The sequence below is a fragment of the Eleutherodactylus coqui genome, chromosome 8 (genome assembly GCF_035609145.1).
Source record: "Eleutherodactylus coqui strain aEleCoq1 chromosome 8, aEleCoq1.hap1, whole genome shotgun sequence".
Taxonomy (NCBI): Eukaryota; Metazoa; Chordata; class Amphibia; order Anura; family Eleutherodactylidae; genus Eleutherodactylus; species Eleutherodactylus coqui.
This window is the reverse complement of record NC_089844.1, coordinates 104,464,648-104,491,028: the sequence shown is the minus strand read 5'-3', so window position 1 is coordinate 104,491,028 and position 26,381 is coordinate 104,464,648. Positions and strand designations below refer to the sequence as shown.

The 26,381-nt window shown below is 42.2% G+C and overlaps 1 protein-coding gene across 3 annotated transcripts; it reads left to right on the top strand.

Moving 5' to 3' along the window:
• Positions 1-26,381, top strand: TMEM114 (transmembrane protein 114). Of its 3 annotated transcripts, XM_066577479.1 has the most exons (4): positions 1-300; positions 383-463; positions 23,253-23,390; positions 25,743-26,381. In XM_066577479.1, the coding sequence occupies exons 1-4, from the start codon at positions 117-119 to the stop codon at positions 25,970-25,972; spliced, it is 633 nt and encodes a 210-aa protein (XP_066433576.1). In that variant the 5' UTR covers positions 1-116; the 3' UTR covers positions 25,973-26,381. The 3 variants fall into 3 exon arrangements, with proteins under 3 accessions (XP_066433576.1, XP_066433577.1, XP_066433578.1); XM_066577480.1 differs by lacking the exon at positions 383-463; XM_066577481.1 differs by lacking the exon at positions 23,253-23,390.

Below are 26,381 nucleotides of genomic sequence, written 5' to 3'. Positions count from 1 at the left end.
GGGGTACTGATGGAACAAGATGATGTTTATTTTATCCTGATAGAAAAGCATTGCCTGGAAATCTACTATCGACACGACTACCAACCTACTGGAGTATATTCAGAATTCCATCTACAATGAAGCTGAAGTTGAGTATCTTGTCTGTATTTGTTGCCTTTGTGGGCATTTTGAGCTTTATATTTTTGGTGATTGCTATTGGAACAGATTTTTGGTATATTATTGATGCTTCCAAATTGGAAATAAAGAACAACTTTTCTGAGACCATGAGCTCCCACTCAGGACTATGGCGGATGTGTAAATGTAAGTATCATTAATAACAGGTGAATATCTATTTTATGAGATGTCACTCTTGGTTTCAACTGATTTCTCCTTTCTCTTTCAGTTAAGGACAAATGTTCCCCCTTGATAAATCCTTTCTGGCATGGTAACTTAAACTTTACAGATCCACAAAAACAACTTTTAAGTGAGTTGACTTCATTTTCCAATATTTTGTTATTTTATATATTTGCAGAAAAAAAGTGTTTTTTTTTTTAAATTATAGTACTGGGGGGAACATAACCTGCTTGAATCAAATTGTAATAGCCAGCGTCTGCAGGAGTTCTGTGCTATCATCATTTCCAATAATTAAGGTGTAATAGCTATACTGAGAGTGTGATTTGCATGATTGAGTTCAATTTACATTCAAAGTCTCTTATTTACATAAGGCCCCTGGATGCACATTTTACTAATGTTACATTTTATTATTGGACAATTTTATTTTTGTTACTATGAATGTTTTGGATTTTTTTGTATGGTAGTAATTATATAACACATTTTTATAGAATTTACATTTCGTATAAATTATTGTAAAAAAATGTATTTTTTATTTTTGAATAATGTATAAATACAGATTTCATATCAATTTCTTTAAGACGAAATACAGTTGTAGGCATGCAATAGGTGTTTGGAAAGTGATTTTTTCAGCTAGTGTTGGGTCACCACCTGCAGGTAGTTTGTAGTACTACAAGGAAAAATTACTTGGATTACATTATTATTTTACTAAAAGTGACTTTTTTCTTTTCTTATATTTCGTTATTGTTTAAGTAACAGAGAACTTGCAAATACTACTATTATTAAACTTATAGACTTGCTAAATGTCATTAAACAAAGTCATGCATATTTCCTCTGTTGTATTGTTTACACAATAAAAATATACATTTTAATATTAAATATGAGGATTTCAAAAAATCATGACATACATTGCCCAGTCAAGGTGTTGATTATGATGTATATATACTTGAGGGTTATTTAGTTACTGATGAGTCAGTTTTCAGGCTAAAACATCTCCATGATGACAAAATAATAACCTAACATAGTATGTTAGCCCGAAAAAAAGACATATGTTCATCCAGTTCAGCCTATAATATTCCAAACCACTCCATGACAAAGATATTAAGGCGTAATGGGACAAGATTAACAGAAACATCACTTGGAACATAGTTAAGACACCAGTAATTAGGAAATTATAGTACCAGTGTTTCTGGTGGCGCAATGTGCCACTGACTGATATAATATAGGGATTGGACTTGTAAGCACATGGCTGCTGTTTTAGGACCTGCTGGTTTAGGACCTGTGAGGATGTCACCATCATTGTTTACATGCACGTTCACACACACGGCTCTGCTATATGCGTGTCACACACAGCACATACATCTCTGCTACATGCATGTGTCACACACACACAGCTCTGCTACATGTGCATGACACACAGCTCTGCTACATGTGCGCATCACACACAAAGCTCTGCTACATGCGTGAGACACACAGCACACATGGCTTTGCAACATGCGTGTGACACTCAGCACACACGGGTCTGTTACATGCACGTGTCACACACATAGCTTTGCTACATACGCATAACACACATACAGCTCTGCTACATGTGCGCAACACACACAGCTCTGCTAGAACTTTGATTAATAAATAACTAACAAATATAGCAAAGCTATAGGTATATCAAAATTAGCTTTGTTACCATACAAATAGGGATTACATCAAGGATCATTGATGAATCTGAAGGAGTGACAAGCTTCTGTGGTTGACATAGGATAAACTATAAAAACATAGTCTGAATGTGGAATACTTTACTTCGTCAAAGCCTTATTATCGATAAATAACTGAGATATAGTGCCAAAGGACATGCTTTAGATAAAAAAAATAAAGCGGAAAAAGATTCTGTTCTCCGAGGAGAAAAACTGATGAAATTCCAAATACTATAGAGTACTAGAAACATCATCACATAATAACATTTGGAGGTTGCACCAGGCAGATAGTCCTGGAAGGCTTATAATGATAGAAAGTAAAATGAATACAGTAAAGTGGAAAAGCTGGAGGAAAACATGCTGCGGCCTGCAAGAGAACTGTAACTAAGGCTGGCTTCACATGAGCATATGCGGAATTGCACACGCTTTAGCGCAGCTTTTTTGCGATATGAACGAGGCCTTTTTGCACACGTCAACGTATTTTACTGTAATTTTTCCTCCCATAAGGCACTTTTTTTGTACATGGGACACAAGCAAACCGATTGCAATTAGTAATTTGTCTAATGAGTTCCAGATGTGTTCCTTCTCCTGTGCAACTACACAGTGTTCCTTGCATCTCCTTGCATTTTGCGTGCACATTTGTGTACTCACAATTGACTTCTATGAGGACCTTTGGTGCGCAAATATGCAAAAAGATAGAGCATGTTCTATCTTTTTTTGCATGGCCAAAATACGCGCATGTGAACAAACCCATTGGAATCAATGCATTCTATTCTCTGTGCATTGTGCATGCAAATACATACGCTAATACATCCCTGTGATGCCGGCCTAAGGGAAGTATCTGTTAAAGCCCATTTAGACGCAAAGATGATCACTCAAAAGATGGCTTTTGAGCAATCATTTTGCATAAAACTACTACTAAATACATCCTTTTTGTTCTGCCACGCTGATTACAACTGAGGCAATGTAATCAGCTGTTATCAGCACTCCCCGGGCAGAACACAACATGCGGACCTTCTTATCAGCTGTTCTGATGAACGATGGATTTCATGCCGAATCCATCGTTCAGCAGAAAACTGAAAGATGGGCACTAGAGATGAGCGAGCACCAAAATGCTTGGGTGCTCGTCACTCGAGACGAACTTTTCGCGATGCTCGAGGGTTCGTTTCGAGTAACGAACCCCATTGAAGTCAATGGGCGACCCGAGCATTTTTGTATATCGCCGATGCTCGCTAAGGTTTTCATTTGTGAAAATCTGGGCAATTCAAGAAAGTGATGGGAACAACAAAGCAACGGATAGGGCAGGCGAGGGGCTACATGTTGGGCTGCATCTCAAGTTCACAGGTCCCACTATTAAGCCACAATAGCGGCAAGAGTGGGCCCCCCCCCAAACAACTTTTACTTCTGAAAAGCCCTCATTAGCAATGGATACCTTAGCTAAGCACCACACTACCTCCAACAAAGCACAATCACTGCCTGCATGACACTCCACTGCCACTTCTCTTGGGTTACATGCTGCCCAACACCCCCCCCCCCTTTAGAAGTGGACACAGATGCATTTACAACTCCCTGTGGACCCACAGCATGGGTGGCTCCCTGGAACCCACCGGCGGTACATAAAAATATCCCATTGCATTGCCCATTACAGCTGAGGTAATAATGTCATGTTTAATGCAGGTGGGCTTCGGCCCACACTGCATGCCCCAGTCAGACTGGGGTTTTTTAGAAGTGGACACAGATGCATTTACAACTCCCTGTGGACCCACAGCATGGGTGGGTGCCAGGAAGCCACCGGCGGTACATAAATACATCCCATTGCAGTGCCCAACACAGCTGAGGTAATAATGTCATGTTTAATGCAGGTGTGCTTCGGCCCACACTGCATGCCCCAGTCAGACTGGGGTTCTTTAGAAGTGGACACAGATGCATTTACAACTCCCTGTGGACCCACAGCATGGGTGGGTGCCAGGAAGCCACCGGCGGTACATAAATACATCCCATTGCAGTGCCCAACACAGCTGAGGTAATAATGTCATGTTTAATGCAGGTGGGCTTCGGCCCACACTGCATGCCCCAGTCAGGCTGGGGTTCTTTAGAAGTGGACACAGATGCATTTACAACTCCCTGTGGACCCACAGCATGGGTGTCTCCCTGGAACCCACCGGCGGTACATAAAAATATCCCATTGCATTGCCCATCACAGCTGAGGTAATAATGTCATGTTTAATGCAGGTGGGCTTCGGCCCACACTGCATGTCCCAGTCAGACTGGGGTTCTTTAGAAGTGGACACAGATGCATTTACAACTCCTTGTGGACCCACAGTATGGGTGGGTGCCAGGAAGCCACCGGTGGTACATAAATACATCCCATTGCAGTGCCCAACACAGCTGATGTAACGTCAGCTGTAATGCAGGTGGGCTAAAAATTAATTTGATTACACTGTAGGCGAGGGCCCACAAAAATTGGTGTATCAACAGTACTAATGTACCTCTGAAAAATTGCCCATGGCCAACCAAGAGGGCAGGTGAAACCCATTAATCGCTTTGGTTAATGTGGCTTAATTGGTAACTAGGCCTGGAGGCAGCCCAGTTAAAATAAAAATTGGTTGAGGTGAAAGTTTCAACGCTTTAATGAGCATTGAAACGTATAAAAATTGTTTAGAAAAATTATATGACTGAGCCTTGTGGGCCTAAGAAAAAGTGCCCGTTTGGCGTGATTACGTGAGGTTTCAGGAGGAGGAGCAGGAGGAGGAGGATGAATATTATACACAGATTGATGAAGCAAAAAGGTCCCCGTTTTTGATGGGGATAGAGAACGATGCTTCCATCCGCGGGTGCAGCCTACGTATTGCTTAGGTATCGCTGCTGTCCGCTGGTGGAGAAGAGAAGTCTGGGGAAATCCAGGCTTTGTTCATCTTGATGAGTGTTAGCCTGTCGGCACTGTCGGTTGACAGGCGGGTATGCTTATCTGTGATGATTCCCCCAGCCGCACTAAACACCCTCTCTGACAAGACGCTAGCCGCAGGACAAGCAAGCACCTCCAGGGCATACAGCGCGAGTTCAGGCCACGTGTCCAGCTTCGACACCCAGTAGTTGTAGGGGGCAGAGGCGTCACGGAGGACGGTCGTGCGATCGGCTACGTACTCCCTCACCATCCTTTTACAGTGCTCCCGCCGACTCAGCCGTGACTGTGGAGCGGTGACACAGTATTGCTGGGGAGCCATAAAGCAGTCAAGGGCCTTAAAGAGTGTTGCCCTGCCTGTGCTGTACGTTCTGCCTGATCTCCGCGCCTCCCCTGCTACCTGGCCCTCGGAACTGCGCCTTCGGCCACTAGCGCTGTCATATGGGAATTTTACCATCAGTTTGTCCGCCAGGGTCCTGTGGTATAGCAACACTCTCGAACCCCTTTCCTCTTCTGGTATGAGAGTGGAAAGGTTCTCCTTATACCGTGGGTCGAGCAGTGTGTACACCCAGTAATCCGTAGTGGCCAGAATGCGTGTAACGCGAGGGTCACGAGAAAGGCATCCTAACATGAAGTCAGCCATGTGTGCCAGGGTACCTGTACGCAACACATGACTATCCTCACTAGGAAGATCACTTTCAGGATCCTCCTCCTCCTCAGGCCATACATGCTGAAAGGATGACAGGCAAGCAGCATGTGTACCCTCACCAGTGGGCCAAGCTGTCTCTTCCCCCTCCTCCTCATCTTCCTCCTCCTCCTCCTCCTCCTCACCGCGCTTAGATATAGACAGGAGGGTGCTCTGACTATCCAGCGACATACTGTCTTCCCCCGACTCTGTTTCCGAGCGCAAAGCGTCTGCCTTTATGCTTTGCAGGGAACTTCTCAAGAGGCATAGCAGAGGAATGGTGACGCTAATGATTGCAGCATCGCCGCTCACCACCTGGGTAGACTCCTCAAACTTTCCAAGGACCTGGCAGATGTCTGCCAACCAGGCTCAATCTTCTGAAAAGAATTGAGGAGGCTGACTCCCACTGCGCCGCCCATGTTGAAGTTGGTATTCCACTATAGCTCTGCGCTGCTCATAGAGCCTGGCCAACATGTGGAGCATAGAGTTCCACCGTGTGGGCATGTCGCACAGCAGTCGGTGCACTGGCAGATTAAACCGATGTTGCAGGGTGCGCAGGGTGGCAGCGTCCGTGTGGGACTTGCGGAAATGTGCGCAGAGCCGGCGCACCTATCCGAGCAGGTCTGACAAGCGTGGGTAGCTTTTCAGAAAGCGCTGAACCACCAAATTAAAGACGTGGGCCAGGCATGGCACGTGCGTGAGGCTGCCGAGCTGCAGAGCCGCCACCAGGTTACGGCCGTTATCACACACGACCATGCCCGGTTGGAGGCTCAGTGGCGCAAGCCAGCGGTCGGTCTGCTCTGTCAGACCCTGCAGCAGTTCGTGGGCCATGTGCCTCTTATCTCCTAAGCTGAGTAGTTTCAGCACGGCCTGCTGACGCTTGCCCACCGCTGTGCTGCCACGCCGCGCGACACCAACTGCTGGCGACGTGCTGCTGCTGCTGACACATCTTGATTGCGAGACAGAGGTTGCGTTGGAGGGGGAGGAGGAGGAGGGTGCTTTAGTGGAGGAAGCATACACCGCCGCAGATACCACCACCGAGCTGTAGCCCGCAATTCTGGGGGTGGGTAGGACGTGAGCGGTCCCAGGCTGTGACTCTGTCCCAGACTCCACTAAATTCACCCAATGTGCCGTCAGGGAGATATAGTGGCCCTGCCCGCCTGTGCTTGTCCACGTGTCCGTTGTTAAGTGGACCTTGGCAGTAACCGCGTTGGTGAGGGCGCGTACAATGTTGCGGGAGACGTGGTCGTGCAGGGCTGGGACGGCACAGCGGGGTTGGATCTCAGTGGCAGGTTGGGGCACAGGGGGAGAGGCAGCGGTGCAAACCGGAGGCGGTGAACGGCCTTCGTCCCACCTTGTGGGGTGCTTGGCCATCATATGTCTGCGCATGCTGGTGGTGGCTCCCCGGCTGATCTTGGCGCGACAAAGGTTGCACACCACTGTTCGTCGGTCGTCTGCACTCTCAGTGAAAAACTGCCAGACCTTTGAGCACCTCGGCCTCTGCAGGGTGGCATGGCGCGAGGGGGCGCTTTGGGAAACAGTTGGTGGATTATTCGGTCTGGCCCTGCCTCTACCCCTGGACACCGCACTGCCTCTTGCAACCTGCCCTGCTGCTGCCCTTGCCTCCCCCTCTGAAGACCTGTCCTCAGTAGGTGTAGCAAACCAGGTGGGGTCAGTCACCTCATTGTCCTGCTGCTCTTCCTCAGAATCCTCTGTGCGCTCCTCCCTCGGACTTACTGCCCTTACTACTACCTCACTGATAGACAACTGTGTCTCATCGTCATCGGCCTCCTCACCCACTGAAAGGTCTTGAGACAGTTGCCGGAAGTCCCCAGCCTCATCCCCCGGACCCCGGGAACTTTGCAATGGTTGGGCATCAGTCACGATAAACTCCTCTGGTGGGAGAGGAACCACTGCTGCCCAATCTGAGCAGGGGCCCGAGAACAGTTCCTGGGAGTCTGCCCGCTCCTCAGAATGTCTCATTTTCATGGAGTGAGGAGGCTGGGAGGAAGGAGGAGCAGCAGCCAGAGGATTCTGAGTTGCAGCAGTGGACGGCGCAGAACTGTGGGTGGACGATAGGTTGCTGGAAGCCCTTTCTGCCATCCACGACAGGACCTGCTCACACTACTCATTTTCTAATAAAGGTCTACCGCGTGGACCCATTAAATGTGCTATGAATGTGGGGACGCCAGAAACGTGCCTCTTTCCTAATCCCGCAGCAGTCGGCTGCGATACACCTGGATCAGGAGCTCGGCCTGTGCCCACACCCGGACTAGGGCCTCCGCGTCCTTGGCCGCGCCCACGTCCTCTAGGCCTACCCCTACCCCTCAGCATGCTGTATTACCAGTAATGCAGAAACAGAACGCTGTAATTAAATGTGCCGCTTATTGGCCTGTGGTTGGAGGCTGAGTTCGCTTACGGAACTCCAGGAAGTAATTTGGCGCAAGCCTGCTGTAACACTTAGCTGGCTGCGTATGATTTTGTACAACTACTACACCCAGCACACACGGACCCAGAACACTGAGCACAGTGACAGGCAGGCCAAATAGATTTTTTGCCCAATATTTTTTAGAAAAGGCCCACTGCGTATATTCAATCAATAATATATGTCTTCTGTCCCTGCCTCCACAATTCTGTCCCTGGAGTATTACCGCAGGGCGCAATGCTCTGCACGGCCGATATACCAAAATAAAAAAAAAAGTGCAACACTGCAAAAAGCAGCCTCCACACTACTGCACACGGTTAGATGTGGCCCTAAGAAGGACCGTTGGGGTTCTTGAAGCCTACAATAACTCCTAACGCTCTCCCTGCCTAAGCACTTCTGTCTCTGGAGTATTACTGCAGGGCGCAATGCTCTGCATGGCCGATATACCAAAAAAGAAAAAAAGTGCAACACTGCAAAAAGCAGCCTCCACACTACTGCACACGGTTAGATGTGGCCCTAAGAAGGACCGTTGGGGTTCTTGAAGCCTACAATAACTCCTAACACTCTCCCTACAGCAGCTCCAACACGATAGCACTTTCCCTCAGCTATGTCACAACGCATCTGTGGCGAGCCGCCGGAGGGGCCGATTTTTATACTCGGGTGACACCTGATCTCGCCAGCCACTCACTGCAGGGGGGTGGTATAGGGCTTGAACGTCGCAGGGGGAAGTTGTAATGCCTTCCCTGTCTTTCAATTGGCCAGAAAAGCGCGCTAACGTCTCAGAGATGAAAGTGAAAGTAACCCGAACATCGCGTGGTACTCGTTACGAGTAACGAGCATCTCGAACACGCTAATACTCGAACGAGTATCAAGCTCGGACGAGTACGTTCGCTCATCTCTAATGGGCACGTATACACGCAACGGTTATCGCCCAAAAGATGGCTTTTGAGCGAAATTTGAGCGATAATGGTTGTGTGTAAATGGACCTTTTCCCTGTTAAGCAACAATGCTAAGCGATAAGGATGAAGTTGCAAAGGAAAGGCTTGAATGAAGCCTGTTTAAAATGATTTACTTCTGTAACACTAAGACAGAACTCTGCTCCCGCATTTAAAATGAGGCCACTTACTGGGGCTTTTGTCTCTTTATGCAATCAAAAAGGCTCTCAACATGCATACTCCATACCCATGTGAGACTTCAAGTGCTCTGTGAGATTTCCATATCCTGAACTTAGTGATGTCCTTATAAGTGCAGCAGATAGAGAATGGTGTAGAACGGGTCAATATGTCCTCTTCTCTGCCTCATATCTGCATTATAACCCTATCTTATATTGATCTAGTTGCTTGTCGAGGGTTCATGTCAGTAAGATGATCTTTCCAGCAGACAAGACCCAGAGCAGCAGCACCATAAACTGTTCAAGGCGCTGCAGGCTGAATTTAGTTTTAGTAAACCTAGATAATCATTCTAAAGCTGTCACTGAAATGATTTATTATACTGTACTTGAATCAGGTCAGCTTGCAGTCCTATGAACAGCGCTGCGTGTTATCTACTAAAATATGTTCTCATTGACATTAACTCTTTGCAGACCATTAGATCCACATGAGTTGAAGTTACAGTGCTGAAATTGTGTAGAACAGGGGGCGTGCTAAATACTAATTCAGTTCAGTACTTCTGCGTTTGATAACTGGAGTACTCACAGAAGAGTTGAAATCTGTTAAAATAAATATATTTATTGTTTCAATACAGAGGCAAATGCTATATGTATTTAATAAAAGTCTACTAATCTCTTTAAGAAAAATGTTTAAAGGGTTTTCCAGGACTTAAACAATATATATATTGTATACTCACCTGTCCCCAATACTCCCCATCCAGTGCTGCTGCCCCGCTGCCCGCTGCATTGAACCCGGAAAATGCGGTGGGCGGTTATATGTAATTCATTGTGAACGTAACCGCTTAGCCATTCACAGGCTTCCACTGTGATTTTTTATGGCCACTGAAGCCTGTGAGTGGCTGAGTGGTCATGTGCACAATAAATGGCATGTGACCAGCCGCCATTTCTTTCGGGTTCTGTGCAGTTGGTACAAGTGAGTATTCAATTTTTCCTTATCCTTTTTTTCAAGTCCTGGAAAGCCCCTCTAAGTCCTAAAATGGTATAATCCAATGATAAATCTTTAATACACTTGAGAATACGTGACTGTGTTCCAAAATAGCTGTTCACTCATGATCATTATATAACCTTTACAGTGGGAAATTAGGAAAAATTGCAGTATCCACATGTGCCTTGAGGAACACCTACACGCTCAGACTCAATGCCGCCAAAAGTGCCTTAACCTAATAATGACATTTTATTATGATCCAAGCTGGGGCGAGATGCACTTAATGTATTAAGAGGAGCATGCCTCTTCATACATTAGGTGCATATCTGGGGCCATCTGTACACCTAAGGGCTTAAACACATGGATGTGTTTTTCTCCCCATTTATGCAACCATGATAATTATGGCTACATAGGTGGACAAAATGAAACCACTGATCTCAATAGGAGTTCAGTGGTTTTGTTTTCAATGCTGGGATTTCTTTGCCATGACTACTACGGCCAAGAAAATATAGGACATGCCCTATCTTCCCGCACAGAGTGAACACATGGGGTGGGGAAAATCGGGCAGCGCCTGTCTTCCCACCTCTTTTTTCAAACTCCTGCACTCTGATGCAGAGTTTGAACTGCCGGCAAGGGAGAGAGAATCTCCCTTGTTCAGGCGCAGCTACGCTCCGTTTTGCCGAACATAGTTGCACTGACAGAAGTGTATTTTCGCCCTAAAAGTAAATCTATGCCAGCTATGAGCTGGAGTAGAATTCTGATATAATATACGCTAGTTTCTGGTGTAAGTTACACTTAAATTTGCTGGGCATTGGTGGCCACACTCCCTCCTGATAGCCATTTTTTTTTAAAACTAATGTTGATTGCATACATTTTAAATGTTTGCCTTTTTTTGCGCAAGTGATAAATGTCCCCCTAATTACCCAACTTTATTTCTTCGAGTTCTGATTTACTATTTTTTAAATAAGTGGAAGTTTTCTATTATATGAAATGAAAAAATAGTGATGAACTGTTATACTTGGCAACCAGCCACATGGCTTTTTATGGCAGTCACTAAGTGGCCTTAGGATAGGCTGCTGTGTTTTTTTACGGCAGCCTGATCTAAAACTCACACGGGAATCCCGGATTCTATGTAGCAGATGATAGCTGGAAAACTGCACTAACAGCTGGGAGCAGAAAAACCTCCATTCCCAACCGTTTAATTCCTTGCATGCCGCGATGAATAGTGATCACAGCATGTAACTGGATGACATGGGGAGGCAGCTCCTTTCAGTAATCAGCATCCCACAATGTGATTGCGGAGTGCCAACTGGTTCCCATGGCAGCTGATGGCCTGGTTATGGTCTCCAAATTTGGCAGGCATGCTAGTCTACCATACCTTGCCTCCAGTAGTGTCTGATTGCTTATCAGTCAAAAGTAGACTATTCTGCACTACAAGTAGTGCAGTGTAGTGTACCAGAGATCAAATGAGCACATCTTCAAGTCCCTATGATAGCCAAGAGCTGTGTTATGAAAAAAGTTCTATAAAGTTAAATAGTTTATTAAAAAAAGAAAGAAAAAAAAACACTTTTACCCTAGAAACTCCTTCCATCACAGAAAAAATACAAATGATCATGTTACATATTGCTGTGTTTGCAGTTATCCATTTTATCAAGATATTATCTCCCATGAGAATATTTAAAAAAAACAAAAACAACAATGCATAAAATATTTTATTTTCATTCATTCGCCTCCCAAAATACAGATAGAAGTAATTAGCTCAAAATGGTAGGAATGGAAACTAGAACTCATCTCACAAAAAAAACAAGGAACCACATAACTTTTTTGGTGAAAAGATTAAAGGGTTATGGGTCATGGAAGGCGTCACTGCTAGAGATGAGCGAGCATACTCGTCCGAGCTTGATACTCGTTCGAGTATTAGGGTGTTCAAGATGCTCGTTACTCGTAACGAGTACCACGCGATGTTCGAGTCACTTTCATTTTCTTCCCTGAGAAATTTGCGCGCTTTTCTGGCCAATAGAAAGACAGGGAAGGCATTACAACTTCCCCCTGCGACGTTCAAGCCCTATACCACCCCCCTGCAGTGAGTGGCTGGCGAGATTAGGTGTCACCCGAATATTAAAATCTGCCCCTCCCGCGGCTCGCCACAGATGCATTCTGACATAGTTCAGGGAAAGTGCTGTTGATGCCGGAGCTGCTATAGGGAGAGCGTTAGGAGTGATTTTAGGCTTCAAGAACCCCAACGGTCCTTCTTAGGCCATAGAAATCGCAGATTGCACCTATGTGCGATCTGCGATTCCTGTTCTCTTCTCTATATGCGCTCAATGGGGCCGGCGGCAGCAGCGCCGACCCCATTGAGAACATATAGAAGACAAATCATTCTTCTCTGCCACAGCTGTAACAGCTGTGACAGAGAAGAACGATGTTTGCCCATTGAATTCAATGGAGTCGGCAATACAGCAGGTTCCACTGAAAGCAATGGGCTGCCGGCGTGCGCGGGATGAATTGTCGGGAGGGGCTTAAATATATAAGCCCTTCCCTGCAATTCATCCAGAAATGTGTTACAATAAAAATATATACCGTATATACCGGCGTATAAGGCGACGGGGCGTATAAGACGACCCCCCAACTGTCACCTTATACGCCGGGAATACAGCGGAGCAAAGAATAAAATTCATTACTCACATCCCTCGGCGGTCTGCGGCGCTGCTGCAGGATGTCGCTCCCTCCTGGTCCCTGGCAGAGCATTGCTTTCTGGACACAGGGCTTGAAATCCCCGCCTCCAGAAAGCTACTGTGATTAGCTAACACATGCCGTCAGCCAATCACAGCCATTCAATGACATCATTGTCATTGGCTGTGATTGGCTGAAGGCACGTGTGTTTTCTGGAGGCGGGGATTTCAAGCCCTGCGTCCAGAAAGCAATGCTGTGCTGGGGACCAGGAGGGAGCGACAGCCTGCAGCAGCGCCGCAGAACGCCGGGGGAAGTGAGTAATGATTTTTATTCTTTGCTCCGCTGTATTTCCAGCGTATAAGGTGACAGTTGGGGGGTCGTCTTATACGCCCCGCCGCCTTATACGCCGGTATATACGGTATATATTTTTATTTTTACACATTTCTGGATGAATTGCAGGGAAGGGCTTCTATATTTAAGCCCTTCCCAACAATTCATCCCGCGCACGCCGGCAGCCCATTGCTTTCAGTGGAACTTGCTGTATTGCCGGCTCCATTGAATTCAATGGGCTAACATCGTTCTTCTCTGCCACAGCTGTTACAGCTGTGGCAGAGGAGAACGATCTTTATGCTGACAGTGCGGGGGGGGGGGGGCCCACTCTTGCCGCTATTGTGGCTTAATACTGGGACCTGTGAACTTGAGATGCAGCCCAGCATGTAGCCCCTCGCCTGCCCTATCCGTTGCTGTGTCGTTCCCATCACTTTCTTGAATTGCCCCGATATTCACAATTAAAACCTTAGCGAGCATCGGCGATATACAAAAATGCTCGGGTCGCCCATTGACTTCAATGGGGTTCGTTACTCGAAACGAACCCTCGAGCATCGCGAAAATTTCGTCCCGAGTAACGAGCACCCGAGCATTTTGGTGCTCGCTCATCTCTAGTCACTGCAAATACTGTTATTTATGCAGTTTTTTAAAGTGCTTTTATTGTGCAAAAGTAATAAAAACCAAAGAAAATATATAAATCTAGTATTTCTATAATTGTATTGACCCAAAAAATAAATTTGTTGTTTATACCGCACATGAGCACCATTAGGAAATGTCAAAATCGCTGTTTTTCATGTATGGGTCTCACAAAAAATGCAATAAAAAGTGATCAAAAATTTGTATTTTCCCCATAATGGTACTAATAAAAAGTACAGTTCATTTTGCAAAAATCAATACCTCACACATCTGCATTGGTGGAAAATTAAAAATATTATAGATAGTGGAATATGGCAATGCAAGTACAATTTTTTTAAGTGTTCTTACTGCAGAAAATTAGTAGTACATAAAAAAACGATATATATTTGGTATGGCCATAATCAGGAATAATTGACCCACGGAACAAAAGTAACGTTTAATTTACAGCGTATGGTGAAACCCATAGAAGAGAGCCTAAAAAAACTGCAGCCAAAGTCAGAGAAAGCTTCGACCTTAGAGGCAGGGCCTAATATGTTGCCTGTCAATTATACACAATACAAAGTATTTCAGGGCTTTATGCAGTATAGTCAATCAGCGGAGTGTTTGCAGATGTAGCAAATTTTATCTTGAGACTGTTAAGACTGTTTATCTTGAGACTGTTAAGACTGTTAAGAAAAAGTATTGCAGCACAATTTATTTGTTGTTTAGTGGCTCTTCGATGGATGTTGTTGTGTCAATATAACAATAGCTTTTCAATTGCTTGAGATAAGATAATTTGTTGCAGAAAGTTATCAAGTCACATTAAATGTTGTACATCTGCTCATACACAAAAAATGATGCCATTGAAAAATACAACACATCTAGTCTGAAAAAAATTAATCTTCATACAGTTTATTTATGGGAAAGTATAGAAATGAAGCTTTTTGGCATGAGGTTATGAAATGAACTAAAAAAATAGTCCTGAAAGTACCTTGAGGGACTAATGAAAATAGCAGCATATAACCACATCCTTATTCTGTCTCCTTTGGGTAATACATCCTCCAGTATCCACAGATTTATCAGAATAGCTGGAGCTGCTCTGATAAATGATAATATCACTCCTGTTCTGTTTCACGCATTGTCTTTAAATAGTTTGCTCTAGATTTATTCATCTCTATCATGCTTTGTCATAGCCTTCTTTATACTGTAGAGTGATATTCTTTAACTAAGCTAAATCCATTGAATTGAATGATCACCAATCTTCATATATACATTTTTTTTATTCATTACTTTCTTGAGTATGAAATCAAAACAATATCCAATTATTACACAGACAAGAAATAAATAGGCATTTCTTTAACTGCTTAGGCCTTGTTCAGAAGAGTGTGGTTTACACGCTGTTACAACAGCATGTAAACCACACTTCTATAGCAACCAATGTCTGCTGCGGGCAGAGTGCTGCCATGGCTCCCATAGGAGCCAATGGTCAGTACCATGGACAGCGGTGCAGCATGGAGCTGACAGACGAGTCGGCAGTCGCTGTCCTATCTTTTTTTACCAGCGCTAATTCTGCGCTGTTAAAAAGGCTCCATGTGAGCGCTTCTATAGCAACCAATTGGTTGCTATAGAAGCGTGATTTACACGTTGTTGTAACAGCGTGTAAACAATGCTCGTTTGAATGAGGTCTTGAGGATATGGCCTATTTTGGCATTGAGGACGCAACGATTTTTTGGGGATTTTCATCTCCACTTTTCAAAAGCCATAACTTTTTTATTTTTCTGTCAACATGGCCATGTGAGGGCTTGCTTTTTGTGTGGTGAACTGTAGTTTTTATTGGTGCCATTTTTGGGTGCACATAATGTACTGTAAACCTTTTAATAATTTTTTTATGATCGCTGGGAGAGAAAACAGATTAATTCTGCCATTATTTTTTGTGTTTTTTTTACAGAGTTAATCATGCAGCATAAATGACACAGTACATTATTTCTGTGGGTCAGTACAATTTAGGTTTTTCTACTTTTCCACAATAAAACCCCTTTTTTAAAAATTATTGTTTTCTATAAATTGCTGCATTCAAAATCCAATAACTTTTTAATTTTTGGAAAGAGCTCTGTTAGGGCTTGTTTTTTGCATAGTGAGCTGTAGCTTTTATGGGTACCATTTTGGGGTACGTACAGCTTTTTTGATCCCTTTTATTGCTTTTTTGGGGAGGCAAAATGAAAAATAAAAGCATTTTGCCTCAGTTTTTTTTAGTTTTTTTTTAAACCTTTTTTGTCGTGCAGAATAAAAAGTGTGTTGAAGTTGTTGTGTGAGTCGTTATGGCTACGACAATACCAAATATGTGGGGTTTTAATTTAAAAAAAATTTTTTTACCTGTTTATTTTGACACAGTTTTGATATTTTTTTTTCCACTATTTGTGTCTCTGTAGGGGACTTGTACCATGACTGTTGTGATTGCTATGATTAAGCATTGCAGGACTTCTGTCCTGCCACAGCTTATCGCTTGTTATAGCAATCATAGGCACTGGCATTGCAGGACGCCTGTATCTGTCATCCTGTTGCCATGGTAACCCTGATAGCCTTCCGCAATTACTTAGTGAAAGGGTCTGATGGCATCACAGAGGGAGAAATATAAAGTCATGGCAGCATCCGATTTAAAAAGTTGAAAATTTTATTCCTCCATAATTAAAAAGATGGCCACGTTTCGACCCTAAACTATAGGTCTTTATCAAGCTCGAGTTTGGGACAGTTTAGGGTCGAAACGTCACTAGCTTTTTTATTATGCAGGAATAAAATTTTGAACTTTTTACATTGGATGCCGCCATGATTTTATATTTCTACTGGATGTGATTTGGGTCATGATCCTGAATCTTTCGTGGCTTTTGCATTTTTTTCTCTCCTCGCCCTGAAGGGTTGTAAGCACCAGAAGCTTGTCTTGCTGTCTTTTGCTGCTGATTAAATTTCTGTTTCCTGAAGTGACATCACAGAAGGAGGGCGCTCCCTCTGTGAACCCTTTACATGCCGCAATCTACATAGAGCGTGGCAGGGAAGTGGTTAAGAGTGGGGGTCGCTGTCCCAATGCACCCTCACTGTTGCAGCAGGAGGCTGGCTATCGGTGACAGCCGGTTCCTCCTGCCAGATAGTGCGGGATCTCTTCTGATCTCGCACTATACCCAAGGCGTAACTGTCATGTTGCGTTAAGTACCACCCTGCCAGGACGTACAGTTTTGCCTTGTGGCATTAAGGGCTTAAATAGTCAGTGTCGTTTTAACAAACTTATGTTATTATGATAGCTAATACCTAGAAAAATTGCAGTTCACTGTATTTTACAGAAAGTGGGTTTTTTCTTGCCTTAAAAATCGCTCTCAAGTGCTGACCATAAGGTGTCTCCCTTTCTTCTAATATGTTGTCAACTGCCTGTTGTCAAGTGATGCCTATCTCTAGTAACAGACAGATTACAGGAAGTTGGGGTTTAGCTAGTATAAGGGAGCTATGTGTAATACATACTGCTTATACAGCCTGCTCATCCTGCTTGCCTCAGTTGCCACACTCTGTGCCTTGTGGACTAGTATACCAATTCTCTTCCCTCCTATTTCTGTAGAGTAAGTAGCCATCAGTCCTGATAAGGCACAGCCCTTCTACAAGCCTGATACGCTGTGCCTGTCAGGTTGCTATATTGTGGTTGTGCCAATACTGCAGCTCTCACAGGTTTTTTTTGTGAGTACTGCTAACCATCCTGAATCTAGTAACGGATTTCCTTGTGATATCACAGTTCTGCATAGCTTGGATCGATCGGTAGTTGTTGCTGACAGTCACTAACAAGTATCGCTACTTTATTGTGAGTTCTTTTGAGAGCTATTGGTGCACTTTAATTGACTTTACTGGAGTGCATACACAACAGAGGAGAAATATCAGGCTTTCCTATATAATTTTACTTCATTTTAGATCAGCCCATGTGTTTAGCTCAAATAAAATGCCACAAAAGCGGCATGTGTGATTCCAGCCTAAATGTTTGTTTATCAGCACATGGCTCTTACTACAGGCTTAGCAGCGCCATCGAATGATTTGGTGCAGAATCCGATGTAAGGTCCTCTGAACGAGCGTGGTTTTACGGCCCTGAGGATTAAAGCCCAGCCAGCCAGGGCGTAAAAAGGCAATGGGGCTGTCACTAAGGTCTAATTGCTGTCTTTTGATAAACAAAATGTGTCCAACCACACTGAGATGAGACAGAGGTGGGGTAAAATGTTGTTAACATATTAAGTGCTGCCATAGGCAATGCTTAATAGGCTTGAATATATGGCAGCTCCCAGAGCTTTAATTGAACCCCAGGTTGCCAAAGCAATCCAAGGGCACCCGGTGATCAAGACAACTGAAACTTTATCTCTCCATGGAAGTAACATGCCTGGCTCTGCTAAACATGCAAATTATTGAAGGGAAGTTTAATATTGCCAATTTGATGACATACATGGTACTCCACTCCCATATTAACTTTCCACTATACTCTTCTCTACTTTAATGTTCAGATGCTCTATTTGTTTTATTCCTATAGGTTTTAGTGGACCATGAAGTAATGATAGTAAAGAATTTGGAAAACTAATCATATTTACTGCAAAAGTCAAATCTGCAGTTCACCACCAAAACACATATATGTATTATAAAGATAATACAGCAAAATGAGATTGAATACTGCTTACTCTCCCCATATAAAAGTCTTGACTTCGTGCCAGAATCAATAAATCATAAATGTAGTAAATGTCCAGGTCTAACAAGAATAAAAATAATGAATTAAGAAAAACAAATATCCTTCATAATTAGTCATCTTATGAGTAGACCATCTCCGAGACCAATATTTGTCAAGATATACTAAATTATTTATACTTTGCTGGTTTCTTTATTGCTGGACTTTAAAAGAATGTATTATTTATCACATGTAAATATCAGATAAGAAAGTCATTATTCCCATTTATCAAAATTTGAATCTCAAATTGCTGAGCATTCTAAGCCCCACCCATTTGTACCTGGAATGCCTATTAACCTGTCCAGAAACATTGCCTGAATTTGTAATATAAATTAGCATACACTATGTCTCTCATAAACGTTGACCCTCTGGACTGTCCCCAGTTAGTGGGACAGTCCAGCGAAATTTAAGACTGTTGGAGAGAATGCATAATGTAAATCATCTCAAATTATCACTAAAACATGGAAAATGCTTTTTTTCTAATTTGTCCATTTTATTATTAATTTTCCTGACAGACAGATTTAATGAGGACCTGTCATGTCACAATGTCAACAGGGGTGACTGGAGAGCTTTGCAGCTGTTGTTTCACTGAATCTATCTCTATCTTCTTATATATTTTATATGTTTTGTATACAGGAGCAGGAAGGGTTACCGAAAAAAGGGGGTGGAGGGAGGGGATAACAACTAGAAGTATTGTAATCAAAAACATTGAAAGGCTCTGCTAAACAATGTTGAACACCTATAAAAAAAATCACAAAAGATGAAGAGTAAGAGCTGTGGATATTGTTATCCAAGGATGACTGCACATTTCTGTGCTCTGTTGGTACCTGGCCAACCCCGCAGGCAACCTTACACTATATTTCAATGCAAAAGGTTTCAAGAGATATCGTATAGGTAGATGTAGATAGCTCATGGCATATCATATCTAAATAAATAAATAAAAATATATATATATAGAGAGAGAGAGAGAGAGAGAGAGAGAGAGAGAGAGAGAGAAATACATTAATGTTAGGATTTCAATATAAAAGAGGCTAGTTATTAGTATTATTTATAGTACCAGTGTTTCTGGTGGTACAATGTGCCACTTATAACATAATATAGGGAATTACATCATCACATGTAACTCACTGAAGGACCTGTGATGACAGCTGGAGTTGGTCAGAATATTGAAGGACCAGGTGAAATCGTGGCTGAGATGAAGGACCTGTGATGGCATCAGCATCATGTGATCAGGGGCGGAGCATGTAACTCATTCTCTTGATGAAGGACCTTTGATGATGTCACAGTCATGTGATCAGGGAGCATGTAACTCATCAGTCACTCACAGACAAGTGGTCATTAGTACTTTGATTATTTGCAGAGAATTTTAAAAATATAACCATTGATTCCATATGTAATGGTATTTATTGTAATTTTAGTCACATATCTACTTATTTTCAAAAGCACTAATTATATTTATTTTGTTTAGCCACTGCAAGATTGATGGGATGTGTGTATCTCTTCTCTGCCTGGGAATAAGTAATTTAGCAGCGTTAAGTAGGTATGGGATTATTAGAGAGTGATTGATGAATTTATTTGAAGAGTCAAGATTAATAAGAATTAGTTAAGGGGAGAGCACAAATCTAGAGCCTAAGAAAAGGCTAATAATTTATTGCAGCTTAGTCCAGAATGGTTAAATTACCGGAGAAGTATACTAGATATGTAACAGAGTGCGTGTCCAACATAATGGGGAATAATCAGGATCTAATCTATGTGGCAGTTTGGGCATTATGGACCATCCGGAGATTATAGTTTGGTGCTTAGATACGCGAAGAAATACAAAATTAATAGGAATCCTTTAAAATGTGTTTAATCTCATATATATATATATATATATATATATATATATATATATATATATATATATATAATTTTTTTTATAAGAGTATATAGCAAAATGTTTATATATTTTAGGGGTACTCCCCTTAATTTGTTTTTTTGAGACTTAAACGTAATGACTTTTAGGATTGGTATCTGAAAGATCAGCTAAATATAACAATGGTGACTTGTATGATAGTCTAGTCACAATCATTTATTTATCATTATTCGAAAGTTCAATAATAAATTGCCTAGATAGAATCGTCTTATATTCTATTATAACATATGCAGAGCAATTAGCTAATTTAGCATCCTGATAGATCTTGTGTTTAAGCATTTTAATTTTATAAAAACAAGAATGGTGTTAGCCCATATCTTGGGTCGTAACATAAATATGCTCACCTATGTTCGCTCTTCTTAGATTCGGCTCCTGGTGCTGGGAATCTGTCAATGGGTGATGTCAAATGGCAGAGGAAGACTAATGACACTCATTTTCAATTAGCGAAGGGGAACTGCTCACTTGACAGATTCACAGTACTGCGTGTCAGATTTAAGAAGAACCCATATGGACAAACATGGGTGGGTGTGAAGAAAAGATCGGCAGCACTAGAGGCAGCAGGGCTGTGGATGCAAAGCTATCCAGCCAGCCCCAATGACATAGTGACATGAGAGGTTCTGTTTAAAGGTGTCTGCACTAAAGTTGCTAAAACTGTTTCTATGGCTATCCTGTCTCAGTATTGCAACAAAAAAAATGTTTTTTTAATTATGATTTTCCTCTTGAAGTCCGTGGGGATAAAGCATCCAAAAAGCACAACAAAAAAGCAATAAATAAGATATACTGTGGATTTCAAAAACCGAATCTAAAAGAGCATGCATATTTTGCAACAATACAGTGTAATATTGCACCCACCCACTGGCGTAACTATAGAGGATGCAGGGGATGAGGTTGCACTCGGGCCCAGGAGCCTTAGGGGGCCCATAAGGCCTCTCTTCTCCACATAGGAAGCCCAGTACTATGAATAAAGCATTATAGTTGGGGGCCCTGTTACAGGTTTTGCATTGGGGCCCAGGAGCTTCAAGTTACGCCTCTGCAGCCACCTATGCATGTAACCTTGAACCCTTATGCACAACATTAATAGCTAATACAGAGCAAAAACTTTTAAAATAAATGCCAAATTTTGCATACTGTATGTGACGCTCACTAACAGAATAACAATTCACTCTGTTCAAGGCAATGTTTTGAAGGTTAATGCCAAGTAGCAGATGCCAGCTCTGTTGCAAATAATTATGGAGGCAAAATGTCATTAATGTTTCATCATCTGACTCTGAAACTAGTACCGTTATTTTTTTTAAAGATTAAGCATCTGGTGTATCTATAACATCACAATATATTGCTTCCATTAAAGTCATTTCACTTAGTGAAGTGCCTGACTTAATAAGTTCAGTAGTAGGAAAGCAACCATGAAGGTTCTCATCCCATCTACTCCATAGTTTGAAGAATTGGCTTCCCAAATATAAAAAACGCTGAGGCCTGCCTCTTGTCTTGGCCATTCACTTTTTTTTCGAATGTAGTAGTGGGGAGAGGGCATGCACCTTTTCTGTTATGGGCCTTTCTCATTACTAGCTATGGCTATAGCTTTGGGATTTAATCATATATTTTAATATACAAAGGTAGAAAATTCTGTGCTAGTTATTTTTTCTAATATATTTTTTGGGGAGTTGGAGCTCTAGTTTTCATTTACGAAGCCCTAAACTCGCTGATTCCTTTTTTAGAACCATACATTTAATGATTAATCACTACTTCTGACATGTCTTTTTTACTAAATGCTTGGATTCACCATGAAAGTAGCTTCTTTACTTGGAACTGTGTAATGTACTGTTCCTCTGTAATCCCTCCTGACTATTGGTCAATCAGTCAATGTCCCTATACAGTCTGACATTGTTCTATGGCTGCTAGCACTATCAGGCCTTAGTCAGACGGGCGTTTTTTCACGCGATTTGCGCATGCGCATGCTTCCGGCAATTTTTTTTAAAACCATTGCTTTGCAATGGTATCGGACACATGAGCGCTTCTTATGCGCTCGTCCGATAAATTATAGAACAGAAATCGCAGATCGCACCTATCTGCGATCTGCGATTCCTGTTCTCTTCTCTATATGCGCTCAATGGGGCCGGCGGCAGCAGCGCCGACCCCATTGAGAACATATAGAAGACAAATCATTCTTCTCTCCCACAGCTGTAACAGCTGTGGCAGAGAAGAACGATGTTTGCCCATTGAATTCAATGGAGCCGGCAGTACAGCCGGCTCCATTGAAAGCAATGGGCTGTCGGCGTGCGCGGGATGAATTGTCGGGAAGGGCTTAAATATATAAGCCCTTCCCTGCAATTCATCCAGAAAAGTGTTAAAATAAAAAATATATATATACTCACCTGCTCCCGGCAGCCGGAGTTCCGCGCGGCCGGCCTGCAGTGGGTGTGAAGGGGGTGTGAGTCAGACCTGCCCCCTGATTGGCTCAAACGCCCGTCTGACTAAGGCCTCAATGTCTTGCAGGTCTTCATCAGTATTTTGTATATCCAAATAGACAATAATGGAATTGTATTAATGTTCTACAAAAAAATCAAAAATAGTTTTTTTATGTAACATTATCCTTAACATCATAATAGTCATGAGGAGAATCCAAATAAGTGAATATGATAATTACTACACACTATTGAATATTCAAAGCATTAATTAATTCAAAATGTAATTCAAATTGTCAGCCTTCCCATTGTGCTATTGCTCATGCAGTTATTCAGGCTCAGATTTATGGAAATGAAAATGTAATTTATTGCTGTGATTATGTGCTACAGAACATGTTAACATGTTGAACTTGAAACCATTACATTATTTGTCAGTAATAAACAATATTTTTGCAGGTATGCATGGGACGCTAGTCATATTATTACCTCTCAGTTTGATCCTAATGATATTTGGAGGAATGACGGGTTTTGTTAGTATACTTGCAAGGGCATACCTACTTCTGCTCCTCACCGGGATGCTGTTTCTCTTTGGAGGTAAAGTATACATGCTATCTTATATGACCTTACAACAACCTCTAGCAATTACTGTATCCATGTATTTCATGCCCATACCTTTATTATCATTTCATTTTCAAATAAGGGAGTCAGTAACATTACACTGTATCTGCCAAGACCTTCCAGACCCTTTCTAGTAAACCTTTCATGTTAGCTGTTTATTATACGACCCATCTGGCTGTCTAATCCACCATGTAAGTCAATGGTTTTGTAATTGTTTAAAAAAAGCTCTTTTACTGACTCAACAATTGGCCTTTTCATAAAACATGTCTTTCATAAAAAAGGAAGGAAAACAAAACACAAAAACATAGTGAATGATTAATGATGTTATGCAAATTTTATGGTTGATCTTTAATCTTGATGATGACTTTTGAAGCTGAATATTAAAGAAGGCACTGCTGAATAATAAATAATAACCTTCTAGAAATACAATTTTCATTTTTATGCAGTTATCATGTGCTTCTTTCCAAATGTCCCTGAGTTTAATGAAATACCAATTGGTAGAAGGAACATTTGGGGCAATTTGGGAAAGGAACAGAGGGTTTTCCCATGGAAGTAACTTATCACTTATGCATGGAATAGATGGTAAGTGCCTGATCAGTGGAGTCAGGCTACTGGGGCCCTTATTGATCATGAGAATGGGGGTCTTAAGTGTCCCCATATGAAAAAGTAAGCAGTTTTCAAGTATGTGTACTACTTCTTTATTCATTTCTACAGTACTGTCAGAGATAGCTAGGTATTTGTACTTGGCTATTTCAGGCAGTCTCATATAGATGAATGGAGTGGTAGTGCACATGTGTGACCACTGTTCCACTCATTATGGGGACACTTGGGACCACTGTTCTTGTGACTGATGGAGATCTCAGTGGTTGGACCCCAACTGATCTGAAACTTCTTTTTTTGAATGGGTGATATTATTATTGAGGAACAACTCCTTCAATGGATTTCTATCTATCTTGAGTTAGGATGTCATTATTAGAAGCTGTTCTCCGCTGTAGTTTTAACTCTCATAGAGATTGTATGGAGAAGCAGCAGAGATGTTCAACCTCCATAGAAAACAAGGATGTAGCTATAGCAGGTGCAAAGTAGCAGTCACACCCAATTCATGGTGTGTAAGTGGTCCTTCCTAAAATGTTAGAAGACACCAGTAAAAGATGGCAAATAATAAATTGGGGGATTTGTTATAGATTTTGCTTTGGGTCCAGGAGCTTCAAAATATGCTTTTGATACAACCTTATCATGTGGGTGAGGAGATGATGGGATCATAGGACACCAATAATAGTGATTGGTGAGGTGCCCAGTAATTAAACATTTCTTACCAATCATACGGTGGCTATGTTGATTTATGATAAGATTTGAGTATATTTTATGAATTACAGAATTGGTGCATAAGAAGAAGGAAATAAGCAGAACAATATGGCAAGAAGATTGAATTCCCATGGTAGAAGCAAGCTGCTTGCCTCCATGAGAAGTCATGCAAGGTCCATAAAAATTAGATCTGGAATACAGGCTCTATGGCCAGGGTGCCAAGATGCAAATAGAGCTATTTTGGCAACAAAAGTGCATATGCATCAGACTGAATGCGTAATTTGGCACAACTCATTTGTACAGATAAATGAGATCCTTATCGTTGATCAGTAATGCACTAAAGAAACACTTAAATATATGAACCAAATGAAATATGTCAGTTGACCACTCAGTACAGTTATCATGTCTCACTCACTGAGTATGCGGCTTTCTTTGGTTCCAGGTTCATAGGAGGCATTGTTATTGTCCGCACTCTGACAGAAACGTGGCAGTCAATGGAGTGCATCATTTAAGCACTCACTGAACCTCTTGAACTCTTTTGGTGGGGCTACTGACAGTGATTACGTTACCCCATGGCTGCACGCTGGCCCGGCCTCTGAGTCATGCTAATCTCTGTGTAGTGTTTGTTCATCTAGGGAACCTGTATCCGCACTGGTGTATATTTCCACTCTTCGCTAGTGAATTGTCCAGGCTCCCTATATATCATCTGTCTACATATTTGTGTGTTTCAGCCCTCAATTTTAAAATTATCATTAATAAAGTTTATATATTTTAGTTACGTCTATACTGTGAAGGTTACAGGAAAATATGGTACCTCACTGTCATTGAGAGATTTGTATGTAATGCCTACAGATCTGTAATATAAACCTGTAGGCAGTGCATTTAACATCCACAATGCCCCTAACATTTCACCTTGTTAATTTACTGAATCCATTTATGAATGCTCAGTTAATTGTTCACATTCATTCATTTCTTTATTCAATGACTTGCTAACCAAGATTTTTTTCTAACTCTCCTCCTCAGCACTGGTGACTCTCACTGGAATCAGCATCTACATTGCATATTCTGCTGCAGCATTTAACTATGCACTGTACGCCTTAGGCAGTGCAATTCTATCTGAAATTGATATACGGTTTGGATGGTCCTTGGCTCTTGCATGGATATCCTTCATCACAGAAGTGCTCACTGGGATGGCCTTTCTTTTGGCTGCCAGGGTTACTGGTCTTAAACGAACTCGAGATCAGGTGATTTAAAGTTTGTGCTGAACCATGAAAAGTTGTCAAATCTTACTATTACACGTTTTTTGATGTGAAGATCTAACATGGCTTTGGAGATGGACTGGACATCATGGTCTTTCAAAGAATTTTACAATGGAGACTATATTTTATTTACCTCACAGTGAGAGATGAACCATTTATGGATGTTATTTGCCTATTGTGCTAACCAGTTGTTGTTATACCATCACAGAACTTCAGTTTGTATCCCCTGACATCTCCTAGGACAAAAACCGATGGATGTTTCCTGTGATCAGCAGTGTTCCTGCACTTGAAACTAGCCAATAATGTAAACATTGTTTTTTGTACTCTATCCATCTGAGATAATTTAATGCACATTGCTCAGAAGTTGTACAATAAACCTGAAATGAAAGCAATTTGTCATTAT